Raw genomic sequence first — 22,670 nt, 5'->3', positions numbered from 1 at the left:
TTTCTTACATTTTTATTTATTTAATACATTTAAATTAAATTTAGTGATAGGATAAAGTATTTCCTCTCATTAAGTAGATATGTGTTTTAGTTAGAAATTGTATTGTAATATTTGATGTCTTAATAATAAGTCTGATGTACAGAATATTTACTAATTAATCAAACGGTTTCGGCTGACTACGTAGCCATACTCGTGATCGATCTGTTAATTAACCTCTAAGTGACCTGTATAAAGATAATGTACATTTGAAATTTTATTTTAAAAGTAATTTAATTTATTGTATAAATAAGAATATAACACAATTGTTTTATAATATCGTATAACTCGTGAAAACATTGATATAATAATTTATATTATTTGCACAGACACATTGATATCCTTTGCAAAAATTCGAAAGGAATGAACTGTAACTGCCAGGACTGTAAAATACAATACATTGTTGATCTGTAAAATAACAAATTATAAATTAGTATATAGGGTTTCATGCTTTATTAGAATATGTCAAATTTATTTACAGAAAAGTCTGTCACTTATCAATCCCATGCATCCAGTAATCCGACACTTTGCAGTGCAGCACATTTGAAATTTTTATGTTACCCATTTTCGATGTTTGTGACAGAGAGACTGATATATGGGTTTATTCTTTAGCGTAATTGCTAGTTGCTTATTGCACGTACGATCACAGTCGTGATTAATACGTAAACTAACATGTGAACCAAGTGCGTCTTTAACTTTACTGTACGTATATTCATTCAAAACTCAGTAATCCGACAATTTGCTAAAATCTGATACCCACCTGTCTGATATATGTCGTATTACAGAGACTATTGTATATGAAAAAGATCGTAAAAGGGAATTGATTGGCCTGCATATTTTCCAGATCTGATTCTTCGAGACTTCCTTTCACTGAGATATCTTGATGATATACACTGTAGTAAAGACAGTGATATGGAGATTAAGCTCGTATCTATGAATAGAGTTCTACACAGACAAGAAAACAAACTACAGGTTGAACGTCTGTATCGGCATTGTTCCCTATTCAGTAAACTCTTCTATTCACTGTATTTTTAGAAATATTAAATACTTGGTTAGATAAAGTTTAAAATTTAAACCTCTTAACTTTTAAAATAAGTTTTAAATTTATTATTTGGATTATTGTTTGACTTACTGTCACCATTGGATATAGTCATACGAATATGCGGTTTCGGTAACCACAAAGACTTTATGACGAGGTAATATGAATTTCCTTATACTATTTGCTGTTGGTACGTTATACGGGTAGGACACCTTGTTACCACAACACCATACTAACTAAAAATATTTAAGTCGGTATTCAGATAACATGACTCATGTATTGAGAAAAATCATCATTAGTCTGAGCAACATTTTGCAGTGTGTCGTGTCAACTTTTGCCTTCAGTCTTGATCTTTAGCTAACATATTAAACAAACTGTAATATTTGCTTTAATGATATTCAAGTAAGAATTGTATACCTTGATAATTATTAAAAAAATATTAAAATTGATACACATTGATAAAAAAAAGTCAATTTACCAAATTTAAGATAAAGAAATTAGGGCATTTGGTTGCTGTTGGTTTTCATTATAAGTGTGATATAAACAAATATATTATTATATATGTGATGTTCAGCAGAATTTCAATTTTGATCATACTTTTACTGGCAAGCCACCAGACAAACCGTCTATTCTATTGTTAACAAGTTTTCCTTCAAAAAAAGATCACAAATGGCCGAGTAATCAGAATGACAGCTCATTGCTCTGTGTACCTGCGATTGAACTTGGATTGGTTAGAAAGCTCCAGCAATTTTTGAAGGGTAGTCCAATCGGATATGTCAAACCATTTACTCTCCACCCAACTGCACATTGTGGATCTGACCAAACTCATAAGTGGCTTGCTATAATGGCTTTCTTAGTGATCGCAAAGAAAGTTTAAAAAATTTCAAAGGCATCTATAAGCATGAATGTGAGAAACTTCTCTACTGTTTATCTTAATGTCAACGGTATACATTCAATAAAATGGAATGTACAAAGTATATATACAGTACATTATATTTTTTCGGCTGTAAAAATGTCATTGTAATTGAATTCTAAATTGCAGACGGATTGGAATATAAAAATTACGACAAAACGTAAATATAATAGATGTCCTATAAGTATTACTTGTGACAAAGTAACAAATTGTTCTTCTTCCTGTAACGAAAATTCACAACTCGATATATCAATTATGCAAAATGGATTTCGTATGCGACCATAATTTTCTGTATTTAAGAACCGCTTATAAGTGCCCCAGTGTAACCAGCAGCATTTTTTGTGAGCGCTAATCCGACTTGAATCACAAAGTTTGAAGCTTCTTACACACTGTACGATGCTGTTTTTATAGCTTATGCTCCCGTTTTCTACTGTCTGCGAGTGCCGCTGCTCAGTTCTCTCTCACTGTGCTTTATCAAGACTCTTCCAACTAATTTCCTCGATACTCTACTTATTAGTGAAATGAGGAACCACAATTTAACAGAATTTATTGCGTAACAGTATCCAATTGAGTTCTAGTTTTTCTACTCGTAAAAGAGAAATGTATAGAAATTATTTCCCAGTAACGCTGATATACTTGAATGTGTTTCAACAAGACTTTGACACCAGATTTCTTAAATGATAATAATGAAGGAGTGGTTTTGATTTTTAAGAAGTAGACGAAAAAGACAATGGTGGTGAACTAAATTGAAATGTGAAGATGGTAATAATACTTTTAATATCTGCAAAAGTCTGTAGCTAAATTATAAAACGTCGAAACTTATTCCATGCAAGACGAGCCAAGTTTTCAGACATGTTTGTTCGTAAACTCCGATCAAGAATACTCACATTTTCAATTTTCTGGGCAACCAAGCAGCGCCGTAACCAGTCTTTTATGCGCCCGATGCGAGTTTCTGAAACTACGCCCCAAAACTATGACTCAAAATTTGGTCCAGGTCATTTCTGAGCCCTGTGCCTAAACACTGCTGGCACCGCCCTAGTTATGACACTGCAACCAAGCAATAATCAAAATGACAGAAGTATTATTTAACTTTTAATAATTGGCAAATATTAAAGACATTGACAGTTTGTTAATTAAACACCTAAAAATTCTGATAGTGTGAAAGAATACGTATTAATAAACACTTTATAATTTTGTCAAAAGAGTTTATTAATCAACCCATATTGAATAAAACGATTTCAAATTTTGTGAAATTTTTAAACATAAAAAGACGAAGAAATATTAAATATAAATTACAGAAAGTAATTTTTATAATACGAAAATATATAAAAAAATAATATTTTCAATCATATTTACGGTTATTCAAATTTAAAACACAACGCCTTTTTATGCAAATTACGTTAAATAATCGACGTGTGTGAGCTTGTAGGTGCTGGAAGATAAAGTGAATTGTTCGTGTAAGTCGACGGAAATTTAAAGAGAAAGTAGGGATTTTTATATTGTGTGAGTATATGAAATATTTTAAAATCAGAGTAATCTCTTACAATTAAAACTTCGTATTGTTGTAAGTGAAATCAAAATTGTTAAATGAAGGGTGTCTTATTCGGCGGATTAGGAAAACAAAATTGAATCTTCGGGCAAAGCTTATATTTTTTATCAGTTATTTAGATATTAATACTTAATAAACGAAGATGAGCCAAATTCTAACGATCAAAGAAATAATGCTTCATCGTTGCACTACTCTGCATACAATAAACACAAATTACTGATGAACACATACAAATTTTTCCATACTATACGATACTTGTTTAGTCGAATCTCAGCAATCCTTTTCTTTATAATAAACGGCAGTTGTTGATAATATACATATACTGTAGACATCGACAGTTATCTAATATTTCCTAAAACCACGTATGGCATTTTGCTTCGAGTATCCTATCTCTTTCTTCTCTAAAAAAAATAATTAAATTCACATAAGATAGTGTTGGTGTAAAATTTCGTAACATCTGGAAATCGGCCAATTAGAAAAAGTGAAATACCTATTTTATTAAGCAGCTTCTCCGGTTTAGTATCGCACAATTTTTAATAGCCTGTTCTATGACAGTTTTTTCAACGAAAATATGCCACATATTTCAAAGGGAAAGCATCAAAAATAATATTTTTCAAAAATTTAAGGGTTTCTTTAACCTTCTTGAAGTCCCTAGAAAAAAGTTCAACTCTGAAAATTCTAAGGTATTTATCAACCTCGCATACATTTGTAAACTCTCTTTCGGTTAGGGATCCGATACCAATTAACTAAGAACTATACGGATATGGTATTCGAACTAATCTATTACGTCTAGTTATGCTATTGTTTTGTTTTGTGTTATTATAAACTTATATTTTTGGATATATTTCCTCCAACTCCCCTAGAAGGATTGCTAAAATGCAGAGCCAAGATGATCGGAAAGGTAGTCAGCATAATCGTTCTCCAAGTGCTCCGGAAGCTAAATGTTCAAAGCTAGAGCATTACTTTAAGAGGCAATCTCCTTCGGACATTAACAAGAAAGGAATGTTATCCTTACGACAGTATTTAGAATCACAGTTAGTGCTGCAGTTGAAGTGTATCGAAGATAAGTTGGCTAATTTGGAATTGGCTAGTCAATTAACTTTGTCCTTAGTAAGAAAACCGGAGAACGACCTTTCTAAATTGTGTTTGCGTTTAGTAAGTTGGAACAACACGATCAATTTCCTTTGGATAATGTCGGTGAGTTGCACTCCTTCGCATACAATAAACAGGTTAATGCTTTCAAAAGGAGCTATTTGATGTCGTTTAACAATAGTGATCCGCATGAGTTACCGTAGATATCCAGGAATATATAGTGAACTTATTGTGTAACGCAATTAATTTATGAGGGTAAAATATTGTTGGTATTTTCCAGGGGCAATTCCTGACTAAAATTATTTGGCATGCTAAAACTTATAAGAATAATAAGCGTATCTCTAGCACTAAAAATAAGCAGAAACGTCATTTGATGTGAATGAAAAAGTATGGACTATTATAAAGCCCCTATATCTGCACATAAAATATATTAGAATAAAAAAGTATTAAAAATTTATGATAATAATTCATAATTCAATTTTTGTAAATCCTTGACACTAAGGACCCAGAGCTTAAGCCTCATTACATAGATCTTACTACGTAGATCCGCCCCTGTACACATTACACGTATGTTGACTGGGTACCGCAAGCATGGCACTGACTTAAAAGGCTACCCGCTAGCTGCCAATATAAAAGCTAACATAAATAGTAAAAGAGTTTACACGTTAGAATAAATTATTATTGGCATATTTGTTCTCATATAAAAAGTATATCAAGAGTCAAAACTTTTTCTTAATTAAGCATGCAGCAATGCCAAGCAAGCACTGAGTATACTTGTATCTCAACTTCATGATTTGGCTTACATTAGTTTAGAATATCATTTAAACTTCGTAAATTTTTTGGAATTTTTCTGGTTTTGGTAATAAACGTTTATTGTTCTCTCAAAATTTGGCATTTGAGGTCGAGTATTTCGTGTTGAATATTTCCATTTTCTCATCATTTTACAGTGGGACTATATTTATTTACTGGTAATAGACCCCCTTGATATAGAGGTGTCGTTTTGCTAGGACCCTTTTTGTTTGCAGTAACTCCAAAGTTGAAATGTTCGAAAATGCAGTTAAGCAGTGCTTTTAAAATAAAAACTTTGAACTCGAACTAGTCGATGATTTTTAAAACTTAATTATATCCTGTCTCCCCTTCTGGGGCCTTTCTGTTTTCAGGACATCATCGACTGGATAGAGTTGATGTTTTTCTGTCGTCTTTCTGGCGTCAAGAGATCGATCCCGCCATAAGCAATTAGATCTGAATTGGGCATAGATTTCCCTGGAAAACGTTTTGGTAATGGATGACGTTGGAGATGTTCCAAAGATTTTATAGATTTGCAAAGCGTTGGTAAGGTGTTCCTAGATGGGGGATAGCTTCTGCAGGTAGGTAGATGTAAATCCGGGAATAAATTGTCCGATGTCCCAAATAGTGGAACTGCAAAACTGTCCAAGAGGGTCAAGGCTGGTGACTAACGAGATAGCGAACCTTAACTGACCAAGTAACTCGAGACTGCAAACTGATTTGTTGTCATCGATTTCTCTTTCATTCGGGGGTCCTCCCTTTTTCTTTTCTTCCATTTTTGGTAATGTTAAGTTCTACGTTTAATAGAGAAATTTTGGTCGTTAGGCTCATCTGAATGTGTCACTTTTGAAAGGATATGAATCCGGGGAAAGGTACAATCACACCCTTCAATCTTCATTAAAAATGTGGTATTCTGTGTACGTTGTAGCTCCAACAAATAAGTCAAAATTTGTGTACATGCAAAGGATGTACACAAATTTTGTTGTAGCTCCAATAAATAAGTCAAAATTTGTGTACATGCTATTCAAAGGGTGCGAAAAAGGACTTCACAAAAAATTTAGTTATCAAAATTGTTCGCTACATATTACATGGCTTTGTGAGCAAAAATGAGTAACGATTTAGATTTAAAATGAAGATACGTGTTTCACAAATTTCAGAAAAAAAAATCAAAATGGCAGCAGTCTGTTACTAAACTATAACGTAAGTTGCATCTATTTTGAAATTTACTTTTGTACACAAAAATCCACATTTTACATTGGAACATGTAAATTACTATCAGTATGTGTAGTTATTAACTGTAATTTAAGGAAAAATTGCAATATAAATGAATAGCTCTAAAATGCACTGTTTTTTTGTAGGTGTTGATAGACAGAGATAGTACATGTCCTACAAATGCGAAATTTGTGATAAATCGTTTACTCGTAAATATGGTTTAAGTTATCACATCAAAACCCACACAGGACAGTAACCCTACAAATGTGAAACACGTAATACATGTTTTGCTTCTAAATGCAATTTGAATCGTCATCTTAAAATTCACAAAGGAGAAAAACCCTATAAATGCCAAACATGTAATAAATGTTTTGCTCATCACAGCAGTTTCTATCGTCATCTCAGAACCCACACAGGTGAAAAACCCTACAAATGCAAAACATGTAATAAATGTTCTGCTTATTTGGGCAGTTTGAATCGTCATCTAAGAATCCACAAAGGAGATAAACCCTACAAATGCGATACATGTAATAAATGTTTTGCTTATTTGGGCAGTTTGAAATATCATATTAGAATTCACACAGGTGAAAAACCCTACAAATGCGAAACATGTAATAAATGTTTCGCTCATTTGCACAATTTGAAATATCANCTACAAATGCGATACATGTAATAAATGTTTTGCTTATTTGGGCAGTTTGAAATATCATATTAGAATTCACACAGGTGAAAAACCCTACAAATGCGAAACATGTAATAAATGTTTCGCTCATTTGCACAATTTGAAATATCATATTAGAATTCACACAGGAGAAAAACCCTACGAGTGCAGAATATGCAATAAACGTTTCAGGAACAGATGCTCTTTACATTATCATCGAAAAGGGTACACTGAAGAGAAAACCTACAAATGCAAAATATGTAATAAATGTTTTCCTGAAGAATGGGTATTAGATTGTCATTGCAAAAGACATTTGAGGGAGAAACTACACCAGTGTGAAATACCCCATCAAAATTTCCTCTCTGGAATGGAAGTGAATAACAATACAACAGGTTATTCAAATGTAATTTCCAGCGATCGTCGTTTCGAACAACAAAATCATTTCATTCAGCATCTTCCCACTCATTCTGAATATAGACCATTGATATGTCTTGTGTGTAATAGTCTATTTTAAACGGAAGTAAACATGGATGCTCATCGTGCAATGCACGATCTATACCCATTTAATTGCATTATATGTTTTCAAGTGTTCTGTAGTCATAAGGCTTTAAAAGAACACAAAACAATGCACGAACCATTAGTCATTTCGTCTTATCATTGCAATAAATGCAGTGTGACATTTGCTTGGGAAGAAGATTATGAAGTTCATCTTGAATATCATTAATAAACTGATATAAATTTTGTTTAAAAATTTCGATTGAAAATTTGCCAACAAGAATTTTATTGATAATTTTAAGTATTTTACAATGATTTTAAAATAAAGTTTATTGAAAAGATAATAAATTTCTTACGTTTTTTTATTGAATACGTTTAAATTAAATTTGGTGATAGGATAAAGTATTTTCTTTCATTAAGTAGATACGTGTTTTAGTTAGAAATTTTATTGTAATATTTGATGTCTTAATAATAATTCTGATGTACAGAGTATATAATAATCAATCAAACGGTTTTGGCTGACTACGTAGCCATACTCGTGATCGATCTGTTAATTAATCTCCATGTAACCTGTATAAAGATAATGTACATTTGAAATTTTATTTTAAAAGTAATTTAATTTACTATATAAATAAGAATATAACACAATTGTGTCATAATATCGTATAACTCGTAAAAACATTGATAAAATAAATTATATTATTTTTACAGACACATTGATATCTTTTGCAAAAATTCGAAAGTAATGAACTGTAACTGCCAGGACTGTAAAATACAATACATTGTCGATCTGAAAAATAACAAATTATAAATTAGTATATAGGGTATCATGCTTTATTACAATATATCTAATTTATTTACAGTAGAGTCTTTATAGTCTGTCACTTTTCAGTCCCATGCATCCAGTAATTAGACACTTAGCAGGGCAGCACCTTTGAAATTTTTATGTTATCCATTGTCGATGTTTGTGACAGAGAGAGACTGATATATGGGTTTATTCTTTAGTGTAATTGCTAGTTGTTTATTGCACGTACGATTACAGTCGTGATAAATACGTAAACTAACATGTGAACCAAGTCCATCTTTAACTTTACTGTACGTATATACAGTAAAGTTATCCGACAACTTGCTGAAATCTGATACCCACCTGTCTGTTATATGTCATTACAGAGACTAATGTATATAGAAAAGATCGTAAAAGGGAATTGATTGGCCTGCATCTTTTCCAGATCTGATTCCTCGAGACTTCCTTTCAGTGAAATATTCAAAAGATATACACTGTAGTGAAGACAGTGATATGGAGATTGAGCTCGTATCTGTGTATAGAGTTCTACACAGACAAGAAAACAAACTATACGTTGAACGTCTGTATCGGCATTGCTTTCTATTCAGTAAACTCCTCTATTCACTGTATTTTTAGAAATATTAAATACTTGGTTAGATAAAGTTTAAAATTTAAACTTTTTAACTTTTAAAATAAGTTTTAAATTTATTATTTGGATTATTGTTTTATTCAATGTCACCATTGGATATAGTCACACGAATAAGTGGTTTCGGTAACAATAAAAATTTTATGACGAGTTAGGATGAATTTTCTTATACTATTTGCTGTTGGTACGTTATACGGGTAGGACACCTTGTTACAACAACACCATACTAACTAAAAATATTTAAGTTGGTATTCAGATAACATGACTCATGTATTTAGAAAAATCTTCATTAGTTTGAGAAACCTGTCGCAGTGTGTCATGTCAACTTTTGCCTTTAGTCTTGATCTTAAGCTAACATATTAAACAAATTGTAATATTGGCTTCAATGGTATACAAGTAAGAATTGTATACTTTGTTGTTAATTATAAAAAATATTAAATTTGATACATATTAATAAAAAAATTTAATCTGTACCAAATTTAAGATAGAGAAATTAGGGTAGATTGGTTCCTGTTGGTTCTCATGATAGGTGTGATATAAACAAATATATTATTATATATGTGATGTACTGCAGAATTTTAATTTCGATCATACTTTTACTGGCAAGCCAGCAGACAAACCATCTATTCTATTGTTAACAAGTTTACCCTCAAAGAAAGATTACTAATGGTCGAGTAATCGGAATGACAGCCTATTGGTGTACCTGCGATTGAACTTAAATTGGTCAGAAAGCTCCAGCAATATTTTGAAGGGTGGTTCAATCGGATATGTCAAACCCTTTACTCTCCACCCAGCTTCCATTGTAGATCTCATAATTGGCTTGCTAAAATGGCTTTCTTAGTGATTGCGGAGAAAGAGTTTAAAAAATTTCAAGGGCATCTAAGCATAAATGTGAGGAATTGGGATAATAACTTGATCTGAAGCGTCCATAGAAAATCACAAGATACTAGATTGCATTCAGACATGTAGAATCTTTAGACTGCTGTCACGTTGAAAAATTTTTTAATTTATTTAAATTATATTGGATACGTAAAGTAAGGACACTTACCATTACTGAAATCGTAAACTTTGACAACACTTGACTGTATATTTCCAACAGTATAATCTCTTTTCACACGGAAGATAATACAAATTGGCGATTCGTGTGAAATCTAAATTTGAGTAATTATTAAAAGTTACTCACGGTATGTTAAAACGTATACATCTAAGCATAATTTTACAAAAAAATTGATAAAATAAGATGGCTCAGAAAGTCATTTAACTATAGTTATGTTTACTCAATACATTTATTTAAGTATTCATATTCAATGCTACCTAGAGAAAGATTTAGCAATCGAAGTAAAACTAAATTTTGTACTAGAAATAACGTTTAAGAACATGCAGATGTTTCTATAAAAAATTAACAATAAGACGCGACAACATGTCGTTTGGTATTGCATATAGCATAAAAGTAGTTTCATTTGGGAACCACTTAAGAATAGTGGTTTATGGATGATATATTGCAAACCTTTAAGCCTTTAAAGATTATTAAGTTGCATGCAAGAAGAATCGCAAAGTATTGGTTATGGACTGGTGTTGAACACACTATTCATCACCTTTAGATTTTACATTTTCAGAATGAGGACAACATTAAACAGTATTTTTACGTTAGCAGAGAAATAAAGTATTTGTCATTATGGCCCTGCAAACAACAAGTTTTAGTACACTTATTAAATATTTTTCTATGGATATGTGTACAGAATTTGTTAAAATTTTACCATACCAAATTCGGTTACAATTCAGCTGATAAATATTTCTCTAGACAGTGTTAAGTTAAGATACTTAAAGATCGTTCTGTATAAAAAACATGATTTAACCATTTGTAAGATATTAATTAATTGGTTAATTGACTTTCATTAGATCCAGTATAAATTACAGTATAAATTTTTCATACATACATGATTCAAATAGAATATAATTTTTTTATCTTTAATTTCATATCTGTCAACAGGACTTTTGTGATCATTAACGAGCTACAAAAAAGAATAATAGTATTATTATTACTTGCAAGTATTCATATATTTTATCAAGAAATTTTGAACTTATCTGTCTGTAGTACTATAGTATTAATTCAAGGATGGCCTAAGATGGCTACACTCTCTGCCTACCATTCTAATGACCTGGTCTGAGTGGACAACGACAGAAATTTGTTAAGTCTCTCCAGGCCTGACATAGCCTGGAAAGACTTAAAAAATGACTTGGTGATATTCAGTCATTTTTATTCCGATCCTGGCCATATACGCAGTAAGAGAAGCTTACTGTACTTAACTAATATGTAAAGGTATGTTTCATATCTTTTGCAATGCAATGTGGTACTTAAGTAAAAGCCTTAATTATATTAATTAACCTATTTTCTTAAAAGTGGGTCTACGCTGCTTAATCATCATACAGCCAAGCCCATAATAGCTCGGTTGCCGGATGATAATGAAGTCAGAATATTGTAGTTTTTAGCAATTACAATTTAATCAAATTAAGAATGAATTTAAATAGTAAAGAAATTAAAGTGTGTTTTATTATGCTATACCAAAATGTGGATGGAATAAAACTTCATCTTCAATTTGAACTATTTTATGAATTGATATAAATAGGCAAATACAATACTTCGACACTCTACCAAGAATGTATGATTTCTATGCTAACTTTTTCCTATTTATTGGGCAAAAGTGGGAAATTGACCGTTTATTACATGTTAGATAGATCAAATAAACCTACAGGGTCATTGTTAAGTGCAAACCGTGCAGCCAACTACCAGTATTCAATGATTTTCACGAAGAGGGGTAACATATTTGATGTTAACCACCGTTGTCTTAATATTGCTAAATACTGGTACTTAGTTGTGGTTTGCACCAGACCAATGGGATGGCTTTATGAATTTTTCTGAATTTTCTTCGTGTGTTTATTATCTAAATTGGGTCAACCTCTTGCAGATTACTTTTCTACTGCATTGGCCTTCTCGTATTTATCTAGTCCAATCGTGTAATCAGAACACCAACAGAATATGTATTAGTGGTGGGTGAAAGCGGAATTATACTTACATTATCTAAATCTCCTTTAATTGGACTGAATCCACTGAATATTCCAGCCTCAATAATTGTCATGTCTGAATCTTCAGTGGAAAGATATCTACAGAGAATTAAAATTAACATGTAATTAAATTCTTGGTACTTCAAATTATATACTTATATATATAATTAACGTGATAATTCGACTTTTATGAAAAGTGGCCATTATGTTATTAAACAGTCGAATGAATTTTTAAATTGCATATAAATCAGTTAACCATTTTCAAAACTTTGTCTATTGTTTGCACGTTAAGATAGTCTTTTAACCATAGCTTTCATCAGTTTGTAAGACTCATTCTAACTAGAACTTCAATCTAGAGTTTTTACAAGAGCAAGAAGATACCTTTATTGTTTTGGTCATCCATCCTATGTTGAATTTTTTATGTTTTTGTTAATATAATTATGAATATGAATGTAAATCCTACAATAAAGATTTGCAATTTAGGTATTGAACAACGAGTTATCTTATTCCTGCAATTTTCATGACAGATGGCTGGGGTAGTTCAAGTTGCAAGCCGAAATTTCTGGGAAACTTGTAATTGAATGTGGTCAAACAACACCAGAAATCCTTCATAGATTGTCTGTATACAATACTATATATCAGATCCTAACTGCTTGAGTCGATTGTGGTGAAAAAACCGATGGTAGGCAAGGGGATATTTTTGGTGCCTAAAGAAAAGTTTTACACATGAAAGGCAAGGGACAACATTTATGAAGTTTGTATGTAATAAATTATTTGAACAAATATCAATATAGTTTTTAAAATGATTTAGAAACGTCTTGGCCAACCTATGTAATAACATTACATATGTAACTATATAATAACATGGCCTTTTCTACTTACCTGCTACATATTCCAACTTCAAAAATAAGTTTACTTTGAGGATTGACCGAATGAGGACTGTCGACGAAATGAAATTCGTGTATATTTATGACTTCACATTCTATTCATTTGTGTATATGAAATAAATTAAATAAAATTAAAAATTAAGCGATAAAAGTAAAAAAGGTAATCGTTTCACTTCAAATTAGTCATCTGTAACTAATAAATATATAACCAGATATAAAAATTTATAATTAATTTTTTAACATAGGCCTATTGAAATGCTTTACCTTTTTTACAATAAGGATTATCTTTTTTCATTGAAAAGTGTTTGTTCACTTCAGAAACATGTACAGTAGTTTCGAACTAATATAAATAGAAAACTTTATTTAGCCAAAGAACACAGTTGACCCCCTATAACACTGTTGATAATTCTCTTTTATATGAATTCCATGTTGTACGAGTCACTTAGATTTTTCAAATATGTGTGTCGGGCTGTGTTACGTATTCGGGCTGTGTTATGGAATTCATATAGAACAGAATTATCAACAGTGTTATATGGGGGTCAACTGTACTTTTAATTTACAACCATAAATCAAAAGTAGCAGTTGTGTAAATATCCAAATACTTACTTGACATGTTTGTTTTTGATCTTCTGCTACATTGTATCTTAATTTTACTGATAATAATCCAACTCCCCTTCCACTCACGTTCAAATATAGCATTCCATCTAGTTTATCGAGCTGTACAATCAAAGTGACAAATATTTTAGCAGAAATTTAAATCACCTAAAACAGCGTCATATAAATTATTTATCTTAAATGAAATAATAATTTAGTTTAGGTAAAAATAGATATGACAATTTGAACAACGCAATATCTTTATAATATATGTTTATGTGGACAAAAGAAATTCAGAAAGAGAGCAGGTCCTATTGTAGCGAGCCCATTTCGGAACAGGCTAACTAGTGAGGAGTTGGGTCTTACATTCCCGGATGGATTTCTTGTGAAATATTCTTAAGGTTTTTCGACCCATTCGGATTCCAGGACCCGATAACAAGCTTCAATATTTGCTTCTTGGCATCTCCGTTAAGGCTATTTAAGATTGACACTTTAGTGTAAGTTTCGAAAACGATTGAAAATAGTCTTAAAATCCAAAAGTTATTTGTGTTCATTTTGTTTATATGTTCGCTTTTCTAAGTTACTATTTAGTCCTGGATTTGCAGTGTACCACAAAGTAAGGTTAAACAGACAACTACTTACACATTCACTCAAAAGATTTAAAGTTACTTAAACAGTAATTACTTATTGTAAACTTTGGAAAGTACCACCAAAGAACTCTTTCATACAACTGATTATAATATATTAACGGGTATAATATTTTTTTACTGTGCTATGCTAATTGTCTCATATTATTCTCATATTATGAGGCAATTTGCACGGATTATATGGGCAGACCAAGTAATGATGATTACAGAATATACAATGTATGAAGCCATCCTCATGGTACAACACTGGGAGCAGTGGAAAGATACATTTAAAGCCGTCAACTCGTAATATCACTACGCCCTTCGCTATCACACTAATCGGTGCGTAGTGATATTACATCTTTAACCCACCCCTCTTCCCGCAAGAGAAATTTCCAAAAAATCCCTTCTTAGTGTACGTTCTCATGACTTACTCTAACTGTATACCAAATTTCAACTTTCAATTCCTAACAGTTTGGGCTGTGCGCTTATTAGTATTATTGTAATGTTCCCAGGCTTTTGTGTAGTTTGTGTAATATGACACCTATACAGGAAAGAACGACAGGTACAATAAGCACTCTATCTGTCACCACAGATGACTTATTTCCTGGGCGAGTTATGTATACTTGCTGATTTTTTTCAGTTCATGTGTTTTATAAATTGTGAGTGTTTGGATTAAATATGTCTATAATGTATGAGGGTCAGGGGGTCGTCAAAAGTTAGATTACGTGAAGTTTGGGTAGGGTTTTGCCACCAGGTGTATTTTTCGGACACATCGCCGATTTTGACACAAACAGATAGTTAAAGCTCGAACATAAGAGTCACTCCGAAGTCCGGAAATAGCCTGTTTCTATCTATAAAACAAGGGGGCTGCCTAACAGGGGGATATCCGAACTATAACATACCAGGAAAAAAGAGAGCCGTCTTCTCTTGTAGGGCTGGTCTAGTTCCTTCTTCCCTTTGTTTGGTCCTTCACTGATGTCTGCCGGTAAATGGCGTTCGCTTCTAGTCAAAAGTTTCTTGCGATTATTGCGGGATGAGTCCACTTATGTCTACTGTTGTTGTCTGCCGATGAGGTCCGTCGTTGATGCCTTCCTCCTATCAGATGGTTCGTTGGGAGTCTGGTAAGGCCGGTGCTGTCTACCGAGGAGCTCTCTGATGCCTGAATTTGGGCCCCTTTTATACACCTTTCAGCGCATGAGAATCTTCATATTATTATTGGTTCGACTTTTGAGCTGAGTCGTTACAGTAGCAAAATCGTTTTAATTCTTCCTTGATGGTGATAATGCCGAACTCCGCGGACTTCATCACTGATAGTTCCCATTATTATTCATCGATTGTTTTCGTCACTGTTAAGCTCGAACTTCTCGTGCCTTGGAACGGTGTTCGATCCCCTCTATGATCGGCAGGGAGGGGAAAACGGGAAGTGGGGTTTTTCCCACTTCCTTTAAGTTTTATTCTATTACAAATTAATTTAATTACTTAATTACTTAATTTCCCTCTCATCTTTTCCTCGAATGTTGTGAGATTTATTGCTGTATTTAATAAATTTCGTATTTTAATTCGTTTCTCTAAATCATTCTAAGTTAATATTATTAGAAATTTTTACAGGGAAGTCCGTAAAATCAGAAAATTAAGCAAATTTCCTCTTACAACTTTGGTCCATGTATAAACAATCACGGTATCTTCTAGACGTGGGTTCAAAAGTAAAAAAAGAAAGATATAAAATATACATAAAGTTTAAAATACAATAAAATTTCTAATTAATTAAAGCGAATACATTAGTAGCAAAAGATTGAAATAAAGTGATTAAACTAAGATTATTACAGATAATGCAAATAACAATACACAAATAAATATATATAGATACAATAACAACAATTTTTGGTGGAGAGGGGAACGGTGGTCTTCACAAATGTATGTGGCTTTATTGTGTTTGTCAATGAGTGTGATTGTGGTAAATTGTTTGATCTGTGATAACGGCTCTGTCAGTAGTACATTTTGTGCGTGTTGTTTTCCAATATTGTCTGTGGAATGTATTTGTAGAGATATCGGACATTAGGAGTTCAGAATTCTGTTTTATTGTTGATTCTTTTCGAAGAATCGTACTGTTGAGATTCTTCTGTCGATTTAATTAAAGACTCATTAGACGAGATGAGATGGGTTATCTTTTTGCAATTCCTATTTCTTGTGGTAAATTCTTGTCAAGACTTTTGGCAACATTGGGAAAATGTTTCTTGTACGTGGTCACGGGAAAACAGCTGCTACGAATCAAAGAACTTTTCCTCTGTTAAATTATTGAATCAATCCTTATGGATTAAGTGCGGCGAGGAAACAATTGACTCTCGTTTAATGCGATGCTTGAACGTTAAAAATATACAAGAGATATTTATAGATTGTTACCTATCCGAGATTGACTGTAATATTAACTTTCAGGTATGGAATCGAACACGTGAAGATATGGAGTAAAAGAAACTTCCAGAGAGTCTCGTTTAACTAATAACATGTCCTCTCTGCAATCTGTTGATATACCGTGGAAACCGTCGGAACTTCTAAATTTAACATTTCGCAACGTTACATCGCTGACTTCCTTGAGAATTGAACACTATAGGTTTACTTTAATTAATCTGTCCGAATTATACATCAGGTATAGTAAGTTAAGAGATTTACCCAAAGATCTATTTTATAATCTTCACAGTTTGACATAACTTGACTTAAGTCACAATAGAATTGAATCGCTTCATTCACTTGTCTTTAAAAATCTCACCAAACTCGAATATTTGGATTTAAGAATTAATCAAATAAAGGATTTACCAGGTGATATGTTGAAAGGTCTTTCTAACTTAATTTAAGTACGTTTACTATTGGTGGAAACCGAGAATTATTAGAATTTTTGTCCGGATTCTTTAAGAAAATGCAGAACTTGACTGAATTTTCTGTATGGGGTTGTTCCTTTTCTTCATTCGAAGAAGATGTATTTTCTGACTTAATTAATTTAAAACTCTTCGATTTAAATTCCAAAAAAATTGAACATCTTTCACCAAATCTTCTGAGAAATAACAAACTACTGACATTGTTTTCCTGTGCGTATAATGAAATATCGACACTTCCAACAGGAATTTTTTATGGACTTTCTAAATTGCGATTGTTGAACTTGCGGACAAACCGGTTACAAAATCTTCCCGAAGATGTTTTTCAGAATTTGTCGACATTGGAGACTCTTACTTTATCAGGAAATCGCCTCACAGTTTTACACGAAAACATCTTTTTCCCATTGACTAGATTAACATTCTTAATCTATCTGACAACAATTTAACTAAAAATATTGGTGAGCATCCTTTTGGCAGCAGCATGCATCTAAGTTATTTGAATTTACATAAGGCAGGTTTGACACAATGGCCGGTGTTCAATTGGACAGTATACAAATTGACTTACGTCGATTTTTCAAATAATAGTGTTGAAATTGTGAAATTACCAATTTACACACCAAATCGCCTGATAATTGATCTGTCTAATTGTAAAATCAGAACAATTTACGTGGATGAGTGGAAATATGGATTTCAAATGCCGATTTATAGATTAAGAAATAATGAAATTACTTGCAACCACGAACTGCAGCAATTCCTTTCTGTCCTTAAGTCAAATATAGAAGTGGCAAAGAAAATATTTACAGGAATAGAGAACACGAAATGTTACGGAAAAGAAAGTAATTTACTTGATAATACATCGTTCGTAGTCATAGGAAATTATTGTCTGATGAATTGCGAGTGTTTTGAAGAACAAAATTAGGTGATGGTAAATTGTTCCGATAAGGGAATCGATAAAATTCACGAAGTTCTCGTCCCGAATGCGACGATTGTCGATTTCAGTAATAATTACATAAACGACTTGTTAAATATCGATTGTGTGACATGGAAAGACGTAACCTATCTGCATCTGAGCAATAATTCAATAAGTAATATTCATGATTATGTTCTTTTGCCAAACCTCAAAATCCTGTGGTTGGACGGAAAGGGTTAACTCAATTATCTTCCGGTTTAATGAACCTGATCGACGTTTCTACGGAATTTAAGATTTACTTATACGGAAACAATTGGAATTGCCATTGCCATTCGCTCATTACTAAGGACTGGTTGCTCAGAAACAGGCAGAAGATTGTAGATTTCTCTCATGTTTTCTGCAAGAGAAATTCCTCATCTCTGTCTTTCACCGAAATTGTTTCTAATAATCGATGTAAACAAATTCCAGAAGATAATTTGACGTCGTCAGTAAATGCTTCGTGTACAAAATGCGTGTGTTCCGACAAAGTTAGTTCCATTACAAGATGGAATATCGCAGTGGCTGTCCTTACTTCGCTAATGTTATTCAGTTGGATTGTGTTTGCTTCGTTTGTTTATTGTCGTAAAAAAGAAAATGTCGAGAAAGTGCCAAAGACTAATGAAGAAGAAGTGATTTATTACAATGCTTACACTTGAAAAATTCTGTAATTACAACAATTTAACCCCTCGAGATATTCGCATAACGTTAAATATAAACTTACTCCTATACCATTTTCATCAGCAATGTTGTAGCATTCTATGCACTTCTATGAAATTTCATTTGCGAATAAAGACTAGAGAATTGTGTCTATTTTGGAATTTTAATGCGAAAAAAAGTACAATTATCTATTTGATATGGAAAAAACAGCAATAATGAACTAACCGCTTCAGAAATATACGAGTAAAAAATGTTTTAAGTAAATTGACTTAAAACATTTAGCTTACCTCCATTCGTTCAAGGATTAAAGCCTTTTTATTGTTAATATGTATTGTTCTCACCGAGCCTTTATCGTGGCTGGTCGAAACGTCGCACATTAATGATATATCTATCTGTGAATTTCGATTTTATGACGTATTGTGATAATGCTTGTAATGCCAGTGTAGCCTGAAAATGAAAATTAAGAAATAATAGAATAATACAGAAGTATTATATGCAATTTCATATATTTACACAAATTTCTTTACGATTTTCTAAGTACTGAATATGGGCGGCCGAGATGGTTAAAGTGCCAACTTACCACAATAGGCACCTGTATTAAATTTCATAGCTGTTTTCACTTCTTGGCCATCTCCACTGTTGATCTAGCAGCCTTTTTTATGTTGATTGTGGACATAAAAACGCCCTCACAATATCGACAGAGTGAAGAATTCAAAACACAAGTTGCAGTAATTATAAGGCAAAGAGTTAAAGAGATGGCTCTGATTTACACGTAGATTAATGCCATGTGTTCGAATTTTTACGGCAAATTTACAAATACAACAATGATTAATCAATAATAGAAATCCCACAGTATAAGTATTTTATAAAGTATTCATAAATACCTGACTAGAAGGGAAGTAGCCACCATCAAGACGTTGTTTGTTCATCCAATTGACAATTGAAAGAGACGTTGACATATTTTCTAATTGCAACTGAGCTATAAACTGTGGTTCCTGATTTAACTACTTAGTAGAGTAATGAGGAAATTAGTTGCAAGAGTCTTAATAAAGCACAGTGGGAGAAAACTGAGCAGCGGCACTTGCAGTGCCGCTGCTCAGTTTTCTCTCACTTTAGTTCTCTTACACACTGTACGATGTTCTATAAAAAAGAACATCGTACAATGTGTAAGAAGATTCAAACTTTATGATTCAAGTCGAATCAGCGCTCACAAAAAATGCTGCTGGTTGCACTGGGGCAAACTTATAAGCGGTTCTTAACAGAATTGGTTGCATAACAGTATCCAATTGAATTCTAGTTCCTTCTACTCGTAAGAGAGAAATGTATAGAAGTTACTTTCCAGTAACGCTGCTATACTTGAATTTGTTTCAACAAGATTGTCTGACACCAAATTTCTTAAATGATGGTAATGAAGAAGTGGTATTGATTTTTAAGAAGTAGGTGAGGAAGACAATGATGGTGAACTAAACGGAGATGTAAAAATGGTAATAATGCTTTTAATATCTGCAGAAGTCTGTAGCGAAATTATAAAACGTCGAAACTTATTCCATGCACGACGAGCCAAGTTTTCAGATATGTTGGTTCATAAACTCTGGTGAAGAATACTCACATTTTTAATTTTCTGGCTACCAAGCAGCGCCGTAACTAGCCTTTTACGCGCCCGGTGCGAACTTCTGTAACTACGCCCCAAAACTATGACCCAAAACTTGGTCCAGGTCATTTCTGAGCTCTGGGCACTGCTGGCACCGCCCTAGTTACGGCACTGCAACCAAGCAATAATCAAAATAACAAAAAGNAAGCAGCGCCGTAACTAGCCTTTTATGTGCCCGGTGCGAGTTTCTGTAACTACGCCCCAAAACTATGACCCAAAACTTGGTACAGGTCATTTCTGAAGTCTGTGCCTGGGCACTGCTGGCATTGCCCTAGTTACGGCACTGCAACCAAGCAATAATCAAAATGACAAAAGTATTATTTAACTTTTAATAATTGGCAAATATTAAGGATATTGACAGTCTGTTAAACACCTAAAAATTCTGAAAGTGTGAAAGAATATGTATTAATAAACTTATTTTAATTTTGTCAAAAAAGTTTGTGAATAACTCCATATTAAATAAAACAATTTCAAATTTTGTAAAATTTTTAAACATAAAAAGACGAAGAAATATTAAATAAAAATTACAGAAAGTAATTTTTATAACATAAAAATATATAAAAAAATAATATTTTTAATCATATTTACTGTTATTCAAATTTAAAACACAACGCCTTTTTATGCAAATTACGTTAAATAATCGACGTGTGTGAGTTTGTAGATGCTCGAAGATAAAGTAAATTGTTCGTGTAAATCGACAGAATGTCAAAGAGTAAGTAAGGCTTTTTATATTGTGTGAATTTCTGAAATATTTTAAAATTAGAATAATCTCATACAATTAAAACTTTGTATTTTTGTAAGTGAAATCAAAATTGTTAAATGAAGTGCGTCTTATTCGGTATATTAGGAAAACGAAATCGAATCTTCAAGCAAAGCTTATATTCTTTAGTAGTTATTTAGATATTAATATTTAATAAACGAATATGAGCCGAATTCAAGCTATCAAAGAAATAATGCATCAGGGTTGCGCAACTCTGCATACAATAAACACAAATTACTGATGAACACACACAAATTTTTTCATATAAACGACACTTGTTTAGTCGAATCTGAGCAATCGTTTTTTTTTTATCATAAACGGCAGTTGTTGATAATACAGTAGAGCGTCGTTTATCCGAATCAATTGGGGACTGGGGTGGATCGGATAACGAATCATGTACGAAAAAATATATTAATTTATCCCATGTTGAAATTATTCTCCGTTGCGTGTCGCTTCGCGTTGAATTTTCGTCGATGTTAAGCCTAACGAAGACTATTGTATCGTTAAAAATTATTTTTTTATTTTGTACAAACAAAATAAATTTATTGAAAGATATAAAATCAATAAAAAAATTATACTTCAGACGTTAATTTAGTATCAAAAACGTAAAATATTTGAGTAACCCAAGAAATAGCCGAAGTATGCAGCGCCACAGCACTAGCGAAAATTTAAATTTGCCGACTGGAATGCTTTCGGATAACAGACGTTTCGGATAACCAGCTTTCGGATATACGACGTTCTACTGTATACATATAAACACCGACAGTTATCTAGTATTTCCGGGTACCACGTATGGTATTTGGCTTTGAGTATCCTATCTCTTTCTTCTCTAAAGAAAAAAATTCACATAAGATAGTGTTGGTGTAAAATTTCGTGACATCTGAATATGAGTCAATTAGAGAAGGTTAAAAAGCTATTCTATTAAGCAGTCTCTCCAGTTTAGTATCACTTTTCGTATAGTTTTTGAAAAATATTTTTGAAAAAAATAAGGGTGTTTTTAACAAAACGTTTTGGAGGGAAATCTAGGCCCAATTCAGATCTAATTGCGTATGGCGGGATCGATCTCTCTAGGCCAGAAAAACGACGGAAGAACATCAACTCTATCGAGTCGGTGATGTTCTCAAAACAGAAAGGCTCCATAGGGGGAGACAGGATATAATTAAGTTGTAAAAATCATCGACAAGTTCGAGTTCAGAGTTTTTATTGTGAAAGCATCCTGGAACATTTCAACTTTGGAATTACTCCAAACAAAATGGGTCCTAGCAAAACGACACCTCTCTATCAAAGGGGGTCTATTACCAGTAGATAAATATATCTCACTGGAAAATGATGAGAAAATGGGAGCGATTCAACACGAAATACTTGAACTGAGGTGCCAAATTTTTAGAGAACAATAGACG

The 22,670-nt window shown here is 32.6% G+C and overlaps 1 protein-coding gene across 1 annotated transcript in view; it reads left to right on the top strand.

Annotated features, from left to right (window-relative positions):
- The window catches only part of LOC111614602 (zinc finger protein 91-like), a 56,751-nt gene that overhangs the window by 5,416 nt on the left and 28,665 nt on the right, over positions 1-22,670 (top strand). Inside the window, exons 3-6 of the mRNA XM_023355968.1 lie at positions 4,401-4,692; positions 6,774-6,836; positions 6,914-7,236; positions 7,295-7,781. Of these exons, the coding sequence (XP_023211736.1) occupies positions 4,401-4,692; positions 6,774-6,836; positions 6,914-7,236; positions 7,295-7,781 (1,165 nt within the window). The remainder of the gene's footprint in view (positions 1-4,400; positions 4,693-6,773; positions 6,837-6,913; positions 7,237-7,294; positions 7,782-22,670) is intronic.

This window comes from Centruroides sculpturatus, unplaced genomic scaffold (genome assembly GCF_000671375.1).
Source record: "Centruroides sculpturatus isolate CEXI.00-Female unplaced genomic scaffold, Cexi_2.0 scaffold2086, whole genome shotgun sequence".
NCBI classification, from domain to species: Eukaryota; Metazoa; Arthropoda; class Arachnida; order Scorpiones; family Buthidae; genus Centruroides; species Centruroides sculpturatus.
This window is presented reverse-complemented; position numbering and strand designations above follow the sequence as displayed.